Source organism: Coccidioides posadasii, chromosome 2 (genome assembly GCF_018416015.2).
Source record: "Coccidioides posadasii str. Silveira chromosome 2, complete sequence".
Lineage (NCBI taxonomy): Eukaryota > Fungi > Ascomycota > Eurotiomycetes > Onygenales > Onygenaceae > Coccidioides > Coccidioides posadasii.
Genome location: NC_089408.1, coordinates 4,909,380 through 4,925,210, shown reverse-complemented (window position 1 = coordinate 4,925,210; position 15,831 = coordinate 4,909,380). Strand labels below are relative to the sequence as shown.

Sequence of the window (15,831 nt, the reverse complement as noted above, 5' to 3'; positions counted from 1 at the left end):
CAAAGAGGACTGAAGGAACCGTTACTACTTTGTATTTTCCTTGATTTCCTGTCGAGATTGAACACCGTCATGGCATTGTTAGTGGCGGAGCCGAGACCTCAAGATCAGCCCTATCCATGGGCCCCAGAGTGGATTGTGCCATCAACCAACCTCTTGGATGCTGACTGGCGACAGGCTGCAATGATTGTCGCCAACAGGCCGAACAAAGCCGTCACAGCTCTATTGGACTTTGCCCAATTTTCTTCAGCCGTGAGCAACCAAAATGGGAAAACACCCGTTGGACGGGCGTCTCGCTGTATCGTCGGAAAATTACTCCGTACATTGTGATGATTGAAACGAACCATCGCGATAAAAAAGTAAAATAAAAATTTAACAATATGGGACTTCTCTTATCAATCCGCCCTCAGATTTCAGCCACCCAGGCCTCGTACATGGAAAATGGCTGTCTAGGAATTCAAGGGTTCGAACCCTTGGGACGGCTTTCGCCTAATTGCTACTCTGCACAGAGTATATTCAAATAAATAAAAGAGCGAAGGCCTCTCGCCAAAAGCCATATGGAAAGAGACCATGATGGGAAATGTTGAGATTCCATTTCGCTACGCTCAACACTTGTTCCGTTTATGCCGTATAACTGTCTATACTTTCCTCCAGAAGTTTCGTTAACGTGAGGGAGTTTATATTGGCGAAGATATCGTCGTATACTTCGATTCCGCCAAGATACTCCAATCCTGAGACTCCATCTAAAGGAGGCCTTACCTGAGAATTCCGGAGCATGTCACAATTCACTGCTCTGTATTTTCTGCAGGGCAGTTGACCAATATACTAACTCCTCATAGATAAGCTGTGGGAAACGATTTTGATGACTTTTAGGTAGCGGACACGGAGCCTATCCAAAATACACCTTTTGGGACTCGCGCATCTTCATGAGATATCAGGTCCATGCTATAATGAGGCAACTGATATCTTGATGAGCGCACATATCGAGGAGCTATAAGTCAGACAGGCATATAGTTTAGTTATAGTAGAAGGAAAATGCCAATATGCGATAGCTAGGGGCTACTAGATGATATAACCATCTGCTTATTAAAAGCAATATACGGAGTGCTTTCGATTCCGGTATTCTTTGTGGATAGCGGAGAAACGGAAATACCTTTGTGGGCTCCGGCTCTCTATGGAGTAAGCTAGGCTTAATTCCCAAGAGAGAATGCTCCGTAGCTGTTGTGGCCGTGGGAGCTTTTCAATTCATTCACACAAGTTTCTTTGAAAAGAGCTGTTTGGATCTCCCCGCTCCATGCAGCTACTGGCGATTTCCCCAGCTTTTGGCCCTCAGCTGTTGCTGCATGGCGTCCTTCCACCCGTATTCTCCTCCCATGGGTTCTTCATCCCCTGAATGACAAATGAACCCTGAATTACATAATCCACGTGGCGGTGAGCCCGATTCGGATAAATTAATTTAGAGTTTTACAGCCGCACCATGCCAAATTAGGACTAGCGGGTGGCTTTATCTCGAATCTTCCTTTTGCCGCTCCGTCATCCCAACCAACAGCAGTATAAGATTGACGACGACTCATCTCTCACAGCATCTCATACTCCAACTTTCTCTCCAGCCAGTCTCTTCCTTGCTGCATCGGCATAGCCCTTCTTGTGTGGGATACTTTTTTTTATCTGGCCGTTCACTTATCCCTGAGCGTTTCATCTACCAAAGTCTCAGTTGTTTCTGGAATCGAGCAAGCGGTTCAACGCAACTGGCTCCCTAAACTTCAACACTCTTTCTTCTTAATCCGAACAAGCGCAAATTCGCACACCTGTCAATATGTCTGACTGGGACTCCGTCACCGTTATTGGCAGCAAGCACCGTGGCGGCGGTGCTCCTCGCGAAACCGTTGTCAAGGGCCGCTCAGCCCTCAACGCCGCCGCCAGAGCCGGAGCGATCATCGGCACCGAAAAAAAGTACTCCACGGGTAATGCTGTAAGTTGAATTTTCCTCCCTCCCCATCCCCAGCGTAACCCAATAATAGGGAGGGGTTAAAAACGGCTAGAGACATTGAGCTAACATCACGTTTCCCGGCAGTCCTCGCGCCCCGCCGTCGAAGGCCAGCATCTCACCAAAGTCGACCGCTCCGACGACATCGTCAAGCCCAAGACCGTTGGTCTTGAGGTCGGCGATGCCATCAAACGCCGCCGTAACGAGGAGAAGTACAAGATGTCCCAGAAGGAGCTCGCCACCAAGTGCAACACGACCGTCAGCGTGGTGCAGGACTTTGAGCGCGGCACCGCAGCTCCAGATCAGAAGGTTCTTTCGGCCATGGAGAGAGTGCTCAATGTCAAATTGCGGGGGTCGGATATCGGGAAAGAAAAATTTCCGGCGAAGAAGAAGTAGATAAATTTTTCTTGTTTAATTGCTCTCCTCACTAGCCCTTCCTCCCATTGTTTTCGATTTTGGGGTTGGGTTCTTTGGGAGGAGTGATTGAACTTTTGGAATTGTGTAACTTCTTCTTCGCCGGGAAATAGTTTCCCTTTGTATCTCGGGTTTCTTCTCCTGTATCCGACTTTGACGATTTTTGCATGGTCCAACTATTTTTTTTCAGCGATTACTGTTTACCTGCTTTTGACAGATTTTCGCTCACTAGATTTGTGGCCTTTTTTTTTTTTTTTTTTAATGCCAAACGAATCACGACTGTTTAGACTGGCTGCGTGCTTTCTTTTTTGTTTGAACTTGTTGCATTTTGAGGTTCGACCCGGCGATTCAAAAAAAAAAGAACCAAAACACAAACTAAAGAAGCAAAAAATAGCCGAAGTAGCCAATATTGAAAAGAAGCCTTGCGGGCTGTTTTTTGTCCAAACTTGAGAGCCAGACATCTTGGGATACTTTCCACCGTAGCTAATACCTTTTCTTATCTTTTTCCCCAAAGGAGTCAAGTCAATTAATAGACGGGAAGGAATTATTCTGATCGATGTCAATTCCATGAGTTACATGTTGAAAATTTCTCTGTAATTTGCTCGCATCAACTCTGCCAAAGATACAATGGACACAGGAAGAGCTAGCCAAATCTGGTTACATACACAGGTTCAAATCATGAGAACATATTAATCGTAAAAGAGCAGATCGGGAAAGGGTGCCCGCCTCCCTATCCGTTGTAGTTCTTTTTCTAAACGTCGAACAAGACTAGAAGCCGATCTATTGGGGGGTTTGTCTAGTTTCTTTTGCGCGATTCAATGCGGGGGAATTGGGGAGGGAGACTAGCGGTTTCCAACCAATTGTACGGAGTATGGAGCACTCCCTGTGATAGCCGAAATCAAGCGCTGACGGGAAAGGGCCCAGAAGATGGGATCTGGCCCATAAATGACATTAGGCTGGGGAGCAGAGATGGATATTCATTCAAACACAGCCTTTTGCGCTTTTCTTTTTTTTTTTTTTTTTTTTTTTTTTTTTTTTTTTGAACCAGAAGGCTCAGTGGTGGGCGTTTTTTACACTCATTTAGAGCTTGGCGTTGGCCAGATTGCTGCGGAGGCGTCTCTCAACGGCATCCATATACTCTCGGGTGGTAACCCAAGCATCTCTCTCCTTCTTGCCGCAGGACAGAGCCAGATCCTTGGTCATGATGCCCTCCTCGTCGACGACCTCGATACAGGCACGCTCGAGTTGTTCAGCGAAGGTGACAACGTCAGGAGTCTCGTCGAGTTGACCGCGGCGGATCAAGCCACGAGTCCATGCGAAGATGGACGCGATGGGGTTGGTGGAAGTCTCACGACCCTTCTGGTGCTCACGGTAGTGGCGAGTGACTGTGCCATGGGCAGCTTCCGATTCGAAGGCAGAGCCGTCTGGGGTGGTGAGAGTGGATGTCATTAAGCCAAGGGAGCCGAAGCCTTGAGCAACGATGTCGGATTGAACATCACCATCATAGTCTAAAAGATCGGGTCAGCGTGGGTGGGCCAAGGAATGTTTGAGGCATCGAACGTACTCTTCATGGCGATAACGCAACCTCCGTCGCCCTTGATCATCTGGGCAACCATGTCGTCAATCAGGCGGTGCTCATACCAGATACCCTTGGCCTCGAAGGCTTTCTTGTATTCGGCCTCGTACACTTCCTCAAAGATATCCTTGAATCGACCATCATATTTCTTCAAGATGGTGTTCTTGGTGCTCATATACATGGGCAGACCCTTCAGAAGGGCCAGCTTGAAGCTAGCGTGAGCGAATCCTCGGATGGAGTCGTCGGTGTTGTACTGGACCTGGGCGATACCGGCTCCTTGGAAGTCATATACCGTAATGCGCTCTGGTTCGCCGTTTGTGGGAGTGTAGACAAGCTCCAACTTGCCGGGTCCGGGGACAAGACGATCAGTGGCACGATATTGGTCACCGAAGGCATGTCTTCCGATGATGATTGGCTTCTTCCAGCCAGGAACAAGTCTTGGAATGCGGGGAATGACGATGGGCTCACGGAAAACGGTTCCACCTCTGCCCGGTATGAGTATTCTGGGCCCCATTCAGATTGCATGTGCAGGACAAAAAGAAATACTTACAGGATATTTCTGATGGTTCCGTTGGGAGAAAGCCACACTATGCGGGGTCAGCACTTCATCCTGCGCCTCCTCATTCGGGGCAAATAACCAGTGACAGGACATACTCTTCTTCAACTTGAATTCCTCAACACGCGCCTCATCAGGGGTGATGGTGGCACACTTGACACCGACGCCATATTTCTTGATAGCCTCAGCGGCATCTACCGTGACCTTGTCATCGGTTTGGTCGCGATACTCCAAGCCCTGTTTTCCGGTATAGTCCGTCAACGACGCATCCTCCCGAAGAGAAAGAAGGTCTAGAATTGACAACTCACCAAGTCATAGTACTTCAGGTCAACGTCAAGGTATCTAGCGTCTCAATTAGTATTTTGATCTTCACTGCATCTGCAGCACAGTCCTGCAGCGTGAGGTTTGAACTAACGGATAGATGAACTGATTCAGGGTTAGCCAACCGGGTCAGGGGAATTCCAACCAAAACGGGTATAGAATAGGATATTTAAGATTCACTCACTTTGTCCTTGATATCCTGCCAGATAATTCTGGTCATCTGATGATCCGCATGACGTTAGTTCCTTCTTTCCATCTTATATAAAAACCCGTCCGCATTTCCCCCTCTCAAAGGCAACGGAAAAAAAAAAAAAAGAGAGAGAGAGAACAAGCGATCGATGCGTTCACGCCCCAGTTTCCCTCCCCGAGGATAGAGGATGCAGCCAGAAAACCAAAAAAACGCGGGTATCCAAAACGCACCTCATCACCATCCAACTCCACCACGGGGTTCTTGACCTTGATCTTCTTCCGTCCGGTCGACATGTTGCGCGTCTGTGTATGGGACAATGAGGGGGATGATGCAGCAGTCCAGCTAACTGCTCTCAGGGGGGCAAAGGAGGATTGGAAACGAGTGGTTGCGGCGGAGGTGTTGTGGATAGAGGAAGTAGAAGGAAGACAAGAGCGCGCAGTGGAAGAATTCAAAGGCAAAGGAGGGGCAGGACGGATAGAAAACGTTGAGAGCAGTCGGGGAGCGGGCTGTGAATTATTGCGAGCGAGGCGGGTCAGGGAGAGTCGGGATGGGACGGAACTCGCCCGAAGAGCAGGCATGGTCTTGGAATGCCGGGAAATTGGGCTGGTTTGATGAAAGGCGAAGGGGAGCCAAACGGGGGCGGGGGGGATAAGTAATTACGCCAGGGGGAGGAGGAGTACGCTGAGCGCGATGAAGCTGCCTGTGTCGGGCGTGTCCGGTGGGTTCTGCCTTTCGTCCTCTCTGTCTTTTTTCGCGTTGGCGCTTGGTGCCTGCTTGGGCTCCTTTGTTAGGCTGGAAATTTTCTCTCTCTCTCTCTGGGTAATATGGGGCGGCGAAGAGATTTCCGATCAGTGGAACTTTAACCTAATCAGGATATATAAGCAAAAAGTGTATTGGTGGGCGGAACCTGTGCAGGGCGGCAAAGCTTGGTTATAGTAACCTCGCTGTCCTAGACAAAAATTCCTCGGGAAATTATGTGTGTATGTACAAACTTTCACGGCTGCGATGTCCCCTTCGACGTCCCAGGGTGCAAAAGATACAGGCGGCGTGGGATGGGAATCCAGCAGAAACAAACGGGCGCGAGGAGGCAAGAGAGAGAGAAGAGGGCACTTTTAATCCGATGACCGTCCTCCGTCTCACCAGCAACTTAGCACATTCAAAATAAAAAGCAGGTCATGCTCCCAACCACCGCCGCACCCATGTCCCGTCCAACTCCAGCGTACAGGCTTCCGGGGACTCGTCGCGCTCTTGGGGCGCCATGGCCGCTTGCTCTGTGCGACTCCAGCAGGCCGTCCTCGCGCTGCAAGGGGCGCTAGCGAGTTGGCGGGCTCAGAAGGCCGGTGGGGCTTTTCCGCTCAAAGTATTTTCCTCGGCGGGGTCCTCGGCTTGCTCGCTTATGTCATCTTCCGTTGCTCCAGGGCCCAGCACCGATACGCAGTCCCGCCTCCATAATTGCCGGGCGGGCGTTGTACATACGGCACTCGAGCCTCTCGTCTGACCGGGGGAGGGGGCGCGAGCGCCAGGAATACGACTGCTGGTCGACGATCAGCGAGACGCTGCTTGGGACCGGCTGCCCTCAGACGAAGTCGCAAATCCCTGGCTTGCCGGGGGGCCGATCAGAGTGAAACCACCTCCGGCAGTCCTGCAGACGGAGCCTGACTCTCCATCCGCAAATCCTACGTACATACGGAGTACATGACCAGTACCTGAGGACCTTCCATCCATTTCTTTCACCACTCCGGAGGAACACTAATCCGATCAGCTTTGCGCGGTTTCAATTTTTCCCCTCTTTGTTGCCCGGCTTCTCTTGCCTTTAAGCTTTCAGGGCTGATAAGTGGATCATATGCGCTTGCATCATTCTTGGGGGGCTCTTATCGGCCACTGGATTACGTGATGTCGACGTCAAATATAAATACATCAACAGCAATCGCAAACAGCTATCGCAGCAGACTTGGGGGCAATTCCTAACCTCTCATGCAGCGGAGTTAACGTTCCGCGAGTTGTCACAACGCCTCCCACGTCACATCGCCAGGCGCAGCGCTAAGCATTAATGCGGCAGGTCACGACATTGGACGCTTCTTGGCTTGTCTCGGACGAGTCGCGCCAAAAGATAACCACAAGTTCGGATATCGCGCCCGTTTAAAAGTAACTAACTTATGCGCAGGCAGGTTTGGCCAATGACAAATGCTGAAAACAATTTACGCTGAGCGTCTTTCCATCTCAGGAACCACCAAAAAAAAAAAATAAAAAAAAAAAAATAACAGAAATCAACTCCTCTCGTGCTCGGTCTCGTTTCCCAATTCTTTGGGCTGGCATGGATGGATGGGTAGGTAGGACGGGTGGAAAGCTGCTACGGAATAACTATTCCCCCGGGTTCATCCGCCGGCTATTTGGGGCCGACCGAGCCTCGCCTGCAGTACAGTATCGAAAACCTTATCTTATCGGCGGCTTCGGCGTGCCACCCGTACCGTGGCATTCGAGGTAGCTACAGGCACCTCGGGGGGTATGTATCTCTCTAGTAGGTAGGTACCTGTGCCGGAACCGGAATATCCGACAGCCGACCGCGGAATCCAATTCCGTTCTCCTCCTCCTCCTCCTCCTTATGGATGACCTACGTGCCTGGTTACCCCATACGTGCAAGTCCGATGGAAAGCAAAAGAAAAAAAAGAAGAAGGAAAAAAAACCCGCGCCGATGGTCCTCTCCTCGGGACTCTTTCCTCAAATCTCTCTCTCTCTCTCCCACCGCCCAGCCTCTAGGGGGGACCGCAACATGACCCTGTCTCGAGGTAAAACTACCCCTCTCTCCTTGCCGAATTTGCCTCGTTTAGCCGTCAAGGCGAGCGGGGTGGGCTTGCTCGAACTGGTCAAAAGGGAGATGGGATACGGAGTTATCCATCATCCGCAAGACTGCTGTTCCTTGCAGCATCACTGATAACCTCTGTGATATTTTCGTCTCGGAACCCGCCGATGTAACCGTGACAAAAAAAGACGTGAGGTCAACCTCTTCCCCCTGGACTCCGAAACTGGCCAATAACCAGTTACTTCGCTGCATCCTCGGCCTCGAGAGCATGTCGCTCTGGGGGTCTGGAGCGGTTGCTGACAATATGTTGCTTTTACATATCCCGGCTCGACCTTGAAGTCAGGATTTCAACACGCAGCTTCTGAACAAATGCTCTTGGAATTTTAAAGGATCTATCAGGTCGAACATCTATCTGCTAGCTATTTGCATATATGTATGGATATTACATTCCATATATGCATTGCTGTTGAAATCTTATTGTTGAAAATACCCACAGGTGCGCGATATGCCGCCCATATAAATCACGCCACACTTTTTTGCCCGTCTATACTGCCACGTCCATCAGGCTCTATCAACCCGAAAATGGGACCTAGAAAAAAAATGACAATAAAAAAACTGAAACGCCGAAGGCTTATATCAAAGGAAGAATGAGCGCTGTTGAAGGGAGAAAGGAAGATGTCCCCTTGTTTCCTTTTTCTTTTTTGTTCTTTTGGAAAAATTTCGGATGCAGGGAAAGGTAAAAATACAGGGGAAAGAGGGAAGGGCTATGAAGAGTCGAGCAGAAACGGGGGTTTAGAAAAGTCCGTCAATTTCGCCGGTTTCGGCATCAACGTCGACATTGAGATAGCCTGGGGCGGTGGGAAGACCAGGGATGGTCTGTATATCGGCCGCCAAAGCATACCTGGGAGGAGTGCGTTAGCGGATTGATAAGATGGAAATTTTTGGGGAGATGTGAAATACTCACAAGTATCCAGCCCCCACTGCCAATCGCACATCTCTGATTGGCACTGTAAATCCAGTTGGGGCACCCTTGAGGCTAGGATCGTGACTCAATGAATACTGTGTCTTTGCGATGCAGATGGGCAGATTGCCAAACCCTTGTTTTGTGTATGTGACCACCTTCTTCTGGGCGAGTTCGCTGAACTCAACCTTGTCGGCACCGTACATGAGCTGGCCGATCTTTTCGATCCGCTCTTGGATCGTGCCTTCGAGGCTGTAGAGAAGTTTGAAGTCCTTGGGTTTGGAGCTGGCCATGATGACACCCTTTGCAAGCTCAACGGCTCCCGCACCGCCTTCGGCCCAGTGGTTAGCTGGAATTGCGTCTTCGGCTCCGGCAGCGATGGCTTCCTCGCGGATAACAGCCATCTCAGCCTCCGTATCGGTCTCGAATTTGTTGATGGCGACCACAACGGGGATGCCATATTGTTTTGCGTTCTCAATATGTTTCTTCAGGTTGATGCAGCCTCGTCGGAGAAGCTCGATGTCCTCATTTCTGTAGGCTTCTGGAAGTGGTGCACCAGGAGTGATGTCGGGTCCACCGCCGTGAACCTTGAGAGCGCGCACAGTAGCCACGATAACGACGGTATCTGGGACAAGGCCGGAAGAGCGGCACTTGATGTTGAAAAAACGCTCGCCACCCATGGTGAAGTCGAATCCAGCTTCAGTGACAACAAAGCCAGTCTTAGCTTCATGGTCTTCATCAGGCTCGGTACCCGCCAATTTGAGCGCGAGCTTGTCCGCTACAACGGAATTAGCCCCGATACTGATGTTGGCGAATGGACCGGCGTGGACAAAGACCGGTGTGCCCTCCAGACTTTGCATGAGGTTTGGTTTGATTGCATCCTTCATTAGGGCTGTCAATGCGCCTCCAACTCCAATGTCATCACAAGTAACGGGATCTCCATTCTTGGAGGTCGCAACCACCATTCTCCCAAGACGCTCTCGCATATCACCAAGGTCGTTGCTAAGGGCTAAAATGGCCATGCATTCACTTGCAACTGAGATGTCAAATCCAGTTTGCCTTGTATGGCCCTTTTCAGTTGCTGCTTGGCCAACAGTGATGGTTCGGAGATGTCGATCGTTGACATCCAACACGCGGCGCCATGTAATCGTATCAGGATCAATGTCCAGGCGAGCAAACCGGTGAATCTCCTCTTCCGTTAATTCGTTAGGATCAGTCTTGTCAATACCCAGCTTCTTCAGTCTTCGGAACATGATAGGCTGGAATTCTCTCTTTCCTTTCTTGGTCGGGACCAAGCGTCTGTAGAGAGCAGCATCGCTCTGCGTAGACTCATGAAACATTCTCGTTTCGAGAGCGGCAGCAAGAAGGTTATTGGCTGCTGTGATAGCATGAATATCGCCAGTCAAATGGAGGTTGAACTCATCCATGGGAATAACTTGACTGTAGCCACCACCCGCGGCACCACCCTTGATACCGAAAGTCGGACCTTGACTCGGTTGCCGGACATTTGCAAAAACAATTCTATTGAGATGGGCACCCAAAGCTTGAGTAAGTCCCATTGTGGTGGTCGATTTGCCTTCTCCCAGAGGAGTTGGAGTAATGCCACAAACGAGGACATATCGTCCATTACGGCGATGCGATAGTCTCGATAAGACGTCTAGGCTTACCTTTGCCTTTGTATGGCCATATGGCTCAAGTTCATGGGGAGCAATTCCAATCTCGGCAGCCACTTGAGAAATTGCTTTTGGACGTTGTGCACGAGAGATGGCAATATCAGACGGAACTGGGTTCTGGAGTTTGATGGGCAAAGGAGAAATCCGCCTATCCTTGAGCCTCTCAAAAGACGCGTTGGCTGAATTCACCACGTTTTGAAGAAGCATCGCGACTGTCATCGGCCCGACGCCCCCAGGTACTGGAGTGATCTGAGAAGCCACCTCTACGGCGGATCCGAACTCGACGTCGCCCACAAGGCGCTGACCTGATTTTTTAGATGCGTCGGGAACGAAGTTCGTTCCAACATCGATAACGACGGCACCGGGCTTAAGCCACTCTCCTTTAACGAACTCTGCCTTTCCGATGGCTGCGACTAGGATATCGGCTTCTTTGATGACTTCAGGGAGATTCTTCGTTTTCGAGTGGCAGACAGTCACGGTGGCATCAGCGTTCTTTAGCAGATAACTAACTGGGCTGCCGACGATATCACTCCGCCCAAGGACAACGGCATTCTTCCCAGCCGGATTTACGCCGCTTGAGCGTAGAAGTTCCATGATTCCTTGCGGTGTGCAAGGGACAAAGAGTGGCTTGCCTCCCCGCTTTGCCAATTCTCCAATGTTGACCGCGCCAAAGCCATCCACGTCTTTCTCATTCGAGACTGCTGATGTGACTGTATGTTCAGAAAGATGATTGGGGAGGGGTAATTGCACCAAAATTCCGTGTACCGAAGGGTCGTTGTTTGCGTTGGTAATTTCCTGGATCAGCTCTGTTTCGGTAATCTCTTCTGGGAATTTGGCAAGTCTGCAAAGGATATTCGCCTAAACTCACAAAAACCTTTTGTTAGTTCTGACCATATTCATTTTGCATCTTGGGTGTATTGGCCTTTACCTCCTCCGCAGCCTTGAGCTTCATGCGGACATAGGTACCTACGGGATGTTAGCATGCAATCGATCTTAAGAATGTTTCGAACATACTTGAATCCGATCTGTCACCAACTACAATCATTTAAGCATTAGCTTCGACAATCATTCCACAGGATATCCGGGAGAAGGGGTAAATTTACCCTGGAAAATCACCAGGCTCGGGTTGAATCTTGGATTCGACTCCTGTGTCTTCCGAATTTCGGCATTGAGCCTCTCACGAATACCTTTCGCTATCGCCGTGCCGTCAATCTTCGTGCCGGCCATGTTTACTGAGCTTGAAGCAAAGAAGCGCTGCGCGCAAAGCGGGGTGCTATAGAGGGGCGGAGTTAGGGAAAGTTGAGGCCGTGAGTAAGCACCCAAACTCCCGGAGAATGTCGAAGAGGAATTTAGTCCGAGAGAACGTTCGTTTGCTGGATTTGTTGTAGCAATTGAATTTCGAGAACCGTTTGGTCGTAGGTTGTAGCAGGTGATTGTTCGATCGTGGGCAAGGGGATACTGATGGCGGGGTAGAAATGGAAGTCGGCGTTTTATTAGCAGAGAGCTGGGCCGCCTGTGCATGACCCTCGGGATCTTCTCTGGTGCTGACCGCGATAGGCTCTGCACTCCCGCCTTGTACATACGGGTTTGCAAATTGACCATCCGCGCACCACGGCTCTAAGGGACAATATGTCTTAGTTTTATCGCCTTGGAAAACTGGTAAATTCAAAATAAAAATTGACTTTCAAAAACCAGCAAATTTTTTACCTGCCCACAGCTCTTCAATTCCAAACTTAATTTGAACTCATTTTTCGCGCTGAGGCCCTGGTTAAGTAATCCAACTGGCATCTCGCTCACGTGACCCACATAGATTACACAAAATCCCCCTTTAGATAGCTTGGTGGGACAAGCATGCAGAATCCTCCATCAGGTTATAGCTCTTTGTGCTAAGAAGCGGGTGTATGGGATTGATTTTACAGCCTAATTAGTTATTTAAGGCTTATAATTAACATCTTTAGTAGCTATATTATGGATAGTGGGATTGTTAAGTACTTAAAAAGGCACATCTGTTAAGAAAGATATCTTCTATACGGAGTACATGCAATCTCTGCAGGTTTCTGACACACAGCTGGATAGTGAGTCAATCTTTGCATCTTCTCAGCATACAGCTAGATAGCAAGTTGAATCTCTGCAAATTATATATACTTAGCAAGCAGATCAAGCATCTGGCAATGCCAAAATTATAATAAGCTGTACAGATAATAAGACGAAGCACTACTCGGAGATTCTCTCTATACTTCGGATTAATCTGAGATAATTAAATAGACCCAGAGAAAACTCATCAAAACAAGAAGAAGTCTAGAGAAGAGAATGAATTCCAAATATTACATAGAATGATATAAAATATAAAAAAAAAACAATATTAGAAGACAGTACAGAAGCTAGCACCAAAACCTCCAAGACCTCCAAGACCTCTAACACCAAGATCTCCACAATCTCTAGGACTATCATCACGCACATCCTATCCCTTATCAGCACGTACTTTAACTCCATCAAATGGCCACATCATTTTTATATCTTCGCGGTTCCTCTCACTCTCCATAGCTCCCATAATCTCCTCATAAACACACTGATGAGACTTCTTTACCTCTTCCCAGCGATCTTCAGGGACCCCACCATCCTGCTCAACTGCCAAAGTTTCAACGAGATCCTGCTTAAAAGCTAATATCTTGTCATAGAGGTCCAGTTGTTTCTGATAAAAGTGTATTACCTCTGAACTTGGGACTGGGAGAGGACATTCCCCTTTAAAACCAAGCTCTTGCCAACTGTCTTTCAGCTGCATCAGTTGATGTATGAATGGCACAAAACCATCCCGTTGCAGCGAGCCACGGTGCGAGAAGTCTTAAACCTGCTTCAAAAGCCTGACTGCAGTGATTGGCCTCAGAGACGTTTTAATGCTGCGAAACCTGTGAGACGCTCGGCTGCGCAGATATGCAATAACGGTGCGCTCGGGATCCCCAGTTTGCTGGACCGGATGCATATCGGCTAGCCGCACCTGGGATCGGCTTGTAACCGGACGTAAGAGAATGTCGGTCCGTAGGAATAGTTAATGGCGACCAAATTTCTGCGAGCCACGGGCTGAGACGTTTTGTCCTCCCCAAAACCACGTCGGACAGAAACGTCTTCGTCTAGTACGACATGTACAGCAGTCACACTCATTCGTGCGGAATATCCATCCTCCAGTACCTACTCTGTTAACTATGCTAGTGTCTATCAACCCCTAGGCTCCCCCTTACAAGGTTGGTCCCCGCTGCCCGCCGTAGCAGATAGCCCCTCGGATCAATATAACTCCGTAATCCGAGAATTTTCACGTGACTTTAACTTCGCGATGGGCAGGCGAAATCTTGGCATCAAAATCGAACTCTGTGTGTGTGTGTGTGTGGTTGCTCCACAGACAGCGTTGGTCGATATCGACTCGGATTGACAATCCCACAGCACCGCGAAGATAGCAAACCGAGCAAGCTGAAAACGAGTCCCGTTCACCCGCAGTTCCGTTTTTACACCGAACAATTTATAGACAGCGACAATGAGACCGATCCTCCTCCAGGGCCATGTGAGTGACGGCCTACCTCCCCTTGATTTTTATATGGGCCTCGCAAGACTGATATCTGCGTAGGAACGGTCCCTCAACCAGATAAGATTTAACCATGACGGCGATCTCCTTTTCTCTGTTGCGAAAGACAAGATCCTATGCGCGTGGTACTCGGCGAACGGTGAGAGACTAGGAACTTATCACGGACATCAAGGTGCGCTCTGGACCGTCGACGTCAGCCCCGGCACGGTTCTTCTGGCAACAGGTGCTGCAGACAATACGGTTCGCCTATGGAATGCAAAGTCTGGCGAGTGTGTGAAGGTGTGGGATTTTCCAACTGCGGTGAAGAGAGTCGAGTTCAGCCCCGATGGGTCGAGATTACTCGCGGTCACGGAGAAGCGTATGGGTTACTTGGGCACAATCGTTGTGTTTGATGTGCGGTACGGAGACGGAGAGGGTAATAATCTGGACGACCAGACCGACGAACCTAGCTTGAAGATTACTTGTGAACAGAGCAAAGCTACCGTCGCGGGATGGAGTTTCTTGGGAAAATACATTATCGCGGGTCATGAGGATGGCAGTGTAAGCCAGTATGACTCAAAGGTGAGAAATCCATCGCATGTTGACTTTATATTTTGCATACAGGGCGTTTACTGACTCGAAGCAGACCGGCGAACAACTCCAAAATGTTCAAGCGCACGAATTTGACTATCAAATCAACGACCTGCAATTCTCTGCCGATAGAACTTATTTCATTACCGCCTCAAAAGACAAATCCGCCAAAGTACGTTAAAGTCCCTATAGCCCTGCTCCCTTTATCGTTATGGAAATTCCTTTGCTGATAAGTACCAGATCATCTCCTGCCGAGACCTCCAAGTCATGAAAACTTTTGTCGCTGATACTCCCCTCAACACCGCCGCCATAACCCCCAAAAAAGACTTTGTCATTCTCGGTGGTGGTCAAGCCGCCATGGATGTCACAACCACATCAGCCAGGCAAGGAAAATTCGAGGCCCGATTCTACCACAAGATTTTCGAGGACGAGATTGGCCGCGTGCGAGGTCACTTCGGTCCCCTCAACACGATTGCTGTGCATCCAGCCGGCACTGGCTATGCATCTGGCGGAGAAGACGGATATGTCCGTGTACATCATTTTGATAAGCCATACTTTGACTTTATGTATGAGGTGGAGAGGGAGAGGGCAAGAAGATAAGCGATGAAGTTGACATTACGACCTATTCCCCCGAGTCATTCCTACCTTTTTTCCTTTTTATCCCCTCCCCCTCTTCCCTGTTTTGTTGATTTTATTCGCGTCATGAATTTACGGCTTGCAATTGCGAGATGAAAATTGGGTTGCGTTCCGAGGATATGTGAGTTACAATATTTATGTGCGGTTTCTTGCTGGTAATGCTACAAAATAATAGAATTCCTTTCTATTCTTGTGCTGCGAGAACTGCTATTCTTAACGTTAAGACAACGCTAGCAAGCCTTTATTACCGACAATCCAAAATAAACTGAATCGAGTATTATGAAAGTCTGTCTGGGTTAAATAGTCGTGCGCGTTTGGAACTGCTGGCCGTTTCCAGCCACAAAGCTAAGAAGGACAGGAATAGCTTTTCCTTGGGTGCTCCGACCAGAGGGTACTGATGTACCGGAAATTTCGACTGGCGCTTATGTCTGGCTGGGGACGGAGAAGGCTCATCAAAATCATATCCCAAAACATGAAACCCTACGAGTATCCGCTCAGACGAATCGGGAAGGTTATTGGCGGACAGGAATATCCACTAGTATAGACATGAACCACATTATAGGTAGAGAGCATTAA

At 49.1% G+C, this 15,831-nt stretch overlaps 5 protein-coding genes across 5 annotated transcripts; 2 read left to right on the top strand and 3 right to left on the bottom strand.

Moving 5' to 3' along the window:
• Positions 1-1,813: 1,813 nt before the first annotated feature.
• MBF1 (multiprotein-bridging factor 1) lies at positions 1,814-2,380 on the top strand (the record flags this gene model as incomplete). The annotated part of the gene is made up of 2 exons (XM_003067939.2): positions 1,814-1,969; positions 2,072-2,380. 2 exons carry the CDS (start codon positions 1,814-1,816, stop codon positions 2,378-2,380), a joined length of 465 nt encoding a protein of 154 aa, XP_003067985.1.
• A 587-nt stretch (positions 2,381-2,967) lies between these two features.
• Positions 2,968-6,269, bottom strand: IDP1 (Isocitrate dehydrogenase [NADP], mitochondrial precursor (Oxalosuccinate decarboxylase)). Its single transcript, XM_003067940.2, has 8 exons — positions 5,272-6,269; positions 5,036-5,071; positions 4,946-4,956; positions 4,839-4,872; positions 4,629-4,767; positions 4,525-4,561; positions 3,963-4,459; positions 2,968-3,906 (listed from the first exon to the last, which is right to left on the bottom strand). The coding sequence occupies exons 1-8, from the start codon at positions 5,617-5,619 to the stop codon at positions 3,479-3,481; spliced, it is 1,530 nt and encodes a 509-aa protein (XP_003067986.2). The 5' UTR covers positions 5,620-6,269; the 3' UTR covers positions 2,968-3,478.
• Positions 6,270-8,181: 1,912 nt separating this feature from the next.
• ADE3 (tetrahydrofolate synthase) lies at positions 8,182-12,048 on the bottom strand. Its single transcript, XM_003067941.2, has 5 exons — positions 11,579-12,048; positions 11,490-11,510; positions 11,404-11,441; positions 8,806-11,333; positions 8,182-8,742 (listed from the first exon to the last, which is right to left on the bottom strand). The coding sequence occupies exons 1-5, from the start codon at positions 11,994-11,996 to the stop codon at positions 8,634-8,636; spliced, it is 3,114 nt and encodes a 1,037-aa protein (XP_003067987.2). The 5' UTR covers positions 11,997-12,048; the 3' UTR covers positions 8,182-8,633.
• A 795-nt stretch (positions 12,049-12,843) lies between these two features.
• D8B26_004039 (uncharacterized protein) lies at positions 12,844-13,399 on the bottom strand. The gene has a single exon (XM_066124348.1). The coding sequence runs from the start codon at positions 13,255-13,257 to the stop codon at positions 12,937-12,939; it is 321 nt and encodes a 106-aa protein (XP_065980429.1). The 5' UTR covers positions 13,258-13,399; the 3' UTR covers positions 12,844-12,936.
• A 462-nt stretch (positions 13,400-13,861) lies between these two features.
• Positions 13,862-15,507, top strand: TIF34 (translation initiation factor eIF3 subunit). The gene is made up of 4 exons (XM_003067942.2): positions 13,862-14,028; positions 14,092-14,610; positions 14,675-14,791; positions 14,860-15,507. The coding sequence occupies exons 1-4, from the start codon at positions 14,002-14,004 to the stop codon at positions 15,217-15,219; spliced, it is 1,023 nt and encodes a 340-aa protein (XP_003067988.1). The 5' UTR covers positions 13,862-14,001; the 3' UTR covers positions 15,220-15,507.
• The last annotated feature ends 324 nt before the right edge of the window (positions 15,508-15,831 follow it).